General features: G+C 54.0%; 1 protein-coding gene across 1 annotated transcript; it reads left to right on the top strand.

Moving 5' to 3' along the window:
• Window positions 1-404: 404 nt before the first annotated feature.
• Window positions 405-1,366, top strand: LOC104538926 (S-antigen protein-like; the record flags this gene model as incomplete). The annotated part of the gene is made up of 1 exon (XM_010182307.1): window positions 405-1,366. A coding segment is annotated over one exon (962 nt), but the record flags the coding sequence as incomplete, so codon positions are not given.
• Between the last annotated feature and the right edge of the window lie 958 nt (window positions 1,367-2,324).

Genomic DNA, 2,324 nt, shown 5'->3' on the forward strand with positions numbered 1-2,324 from the left:
AACTCCTCAGAAAAGCCAACGTTTAATTAAAAAACCCCTCTGAAAGGAGAGTATTTGATAAAAACCCCTCCAAGGCCTCACACACAAAGGGAGATTTTCCCCTCTCCTCGCCCGTTTCCCCTGCTCCACGTTGAGCTCCGTTGGTGCCTCACAGAATTCCCCAGATTTTTTCCTTTCCCGTTGCTAAAATCCGATGAAAACTCCTCTGAAATGAGAAAATCTCATCACAAACCCCTCAAAAGGGCAAATTTCTCCCCAAAATCCCCGAGGGGGCCACGTTTTTCGGGCCCAGGCCCCGCTCAGGCCCCGCGGTCCCACCCCGGGCTCCCTCAGCTCGGTGACCCCGCTCCTCACCGGGGAGAGGCGGCAGCGGGTCCTGGGGCGGCACCGTTGGCCTCCGTGAGGGGATCATCCCGGGCCTGGCCTCGCCGAGGAGGAGACCCCAAAGGGGGAGACCCCAAAGGGGGAGATCCCAAAGGGGGGGGACCCCAAAGGGGGAGGTCCCAGAGGTGGTGGAGGTCCTAAAGGAGGAGATCCCACAGGTGGAGATCCCAAAGAGAAAGATCCCAAACGGGGAGATCCTAAATGTGGAGGTCCCACAGGGGGAGATCCCAAAGGTAGTGGAGATCCTACAGGAGGAGATCCCAAAGGTGGTGGAGGTCCCAGAGGTGGAGATCCCAAAGGGGGAGATCCCAAAGGGGGAGATCCCAAAGGGGGAGATCCTAAAGGGGGAGATCCCAAAGGGGGAGATCCCAAAGAGAAAGATCCCAAAGGGGTAGATCCTAAGTATGGAGGTCCCACAGGTGGAGATCCTAAAGGAGGAGATCTCAAAGGTGGTGGAGGTCCCAAAGATGGAGATCCCAAAGAGAAAGGTCCCAAACAGGGAGATCCTAAATATGGAGGTGCTAAAGGTGGAGGTCCCACAGGGGGAGATCCCACAGGGGGAGACCCCAAATGTGGAGATCCCAAAGGTGGTGGAGATCCTAAATATGGAGGTCCCACAGGGGGAGATCCCAAAGGTGGAGATCCCAAATGTGGAGGTCCCAGAGGTGGAGATCCCAAAGAGAAAGATCCCAAAGGGGTAGATCCTAAGTATGGAGGTCCCACAGGGGGAGATCCAAAAGGAGGAGATCCTAAAGGTGGAGGTCCCACAGGTGGAGGTCCTAAAGGAGGAGGTCTCAAAGGTGGTGGAGGTCCCAAAGATGGAGATCCCAAAGAGAAAGATCCCAAAGGGGGAGATCCTAAATATGGAGGTCCCACAGGGGGAGATCCTAAAGGAGGAGATCCCAAAGGAGGAGATCCCAAAGGTGGAGATCTTAAAGGGGGAGATCCCAAACGGGGAGATCCTAAATATGGAGATCCTTAAAGGTGGAGATCCCAAATGTGGAGGTCCCAGAGGTGGAGATCCCAAAGGGGGAGATCCCAAAGGGGAAGATCCTAAATATGGAGGTCCCAGAGGTGGAGATCCCAAAGGGGGAGATCCCAAAGGGGAAGATCCTAAATATGGAGGTCCCAGAGGTGGAGATCCCAAAGGGGGAGGGGGAGATCCCAAACCGGGAGATCCTAAATATGCAGATCCCAAATGTGGAGATCCCAAAGGTGGAGATCCCAAAGGGGGAGATCCTAAATATGGAAGACCCCAAAGGGGGAGGTCCCAGAGGTGGGGGAGGTCCTAAAGGAGGAGATCCCACAGGTGGAGATCCCAAAGAGAAAGATCCCAAACGGGGAGATCCTAAATGTGGAGGTCCCACAGGGGGAGATCCCAAAGGTAGTGGAGATCCTAAAGGAGGAGATCCCAAAGGTGGTGGAGGTCCCAGAGGTGGAGATCCCAAAGGGGGAGATCCCAAAGAGAAAGATCCTTAAAGGTGGAGATCCCAAAGGAGGAGATCCTAAATATGGAGGTCCCAAAGGTGGCGGTCCCACAGGGGGAGATTCTTAAAGGTGGAGATCCCAAAGGTGTTGCAGATCCTAAAGGTGGAGATCCCAAAAGGGGATATGTCAAAGGTTGAGATCCTAAAGGTGGAGATCCCAAAGGTGGTGATGCCAAAGGTTGGAGATCCTGAAAGTGGAGATCCCAAAGGGGGAGATCTCAAAGGTGGAGATCCTAAAGGAGGAGATCCCAAATGGGGAGATCCTAAAATGGGAGATCCCAAAGATGGAGGTCCTAAAAGGGGAGATCCCAAAAGTGGAGATCCTAAAAGGGGAGCTCCTGAAAGTAGAGATCCCAAAGGGGGAGATCTCAAAGGTTGAGACCCTAAAGGCTGAGATCCTAAACGTGGAGATCCCAAAAGCAGAGATCCCAAAGGGGGAGATCTCAAAGGTGG

Source organism: Mesitornis unicolor, unplaced genomic scaffold (genome assembly GCF_000695765.1).
Source record: "Mesitornis unicolor isolate BGI_N332 unplaced genomic scaffold, ASM69576v1 scaffold9804, whole genome shotgun sequence".
NCBI lineage: Eukaryota > Metazoa > Chordata > Aves > Mesitornithiformes > Mesitornithidae > Mesitornis > Mesitornis unicolor.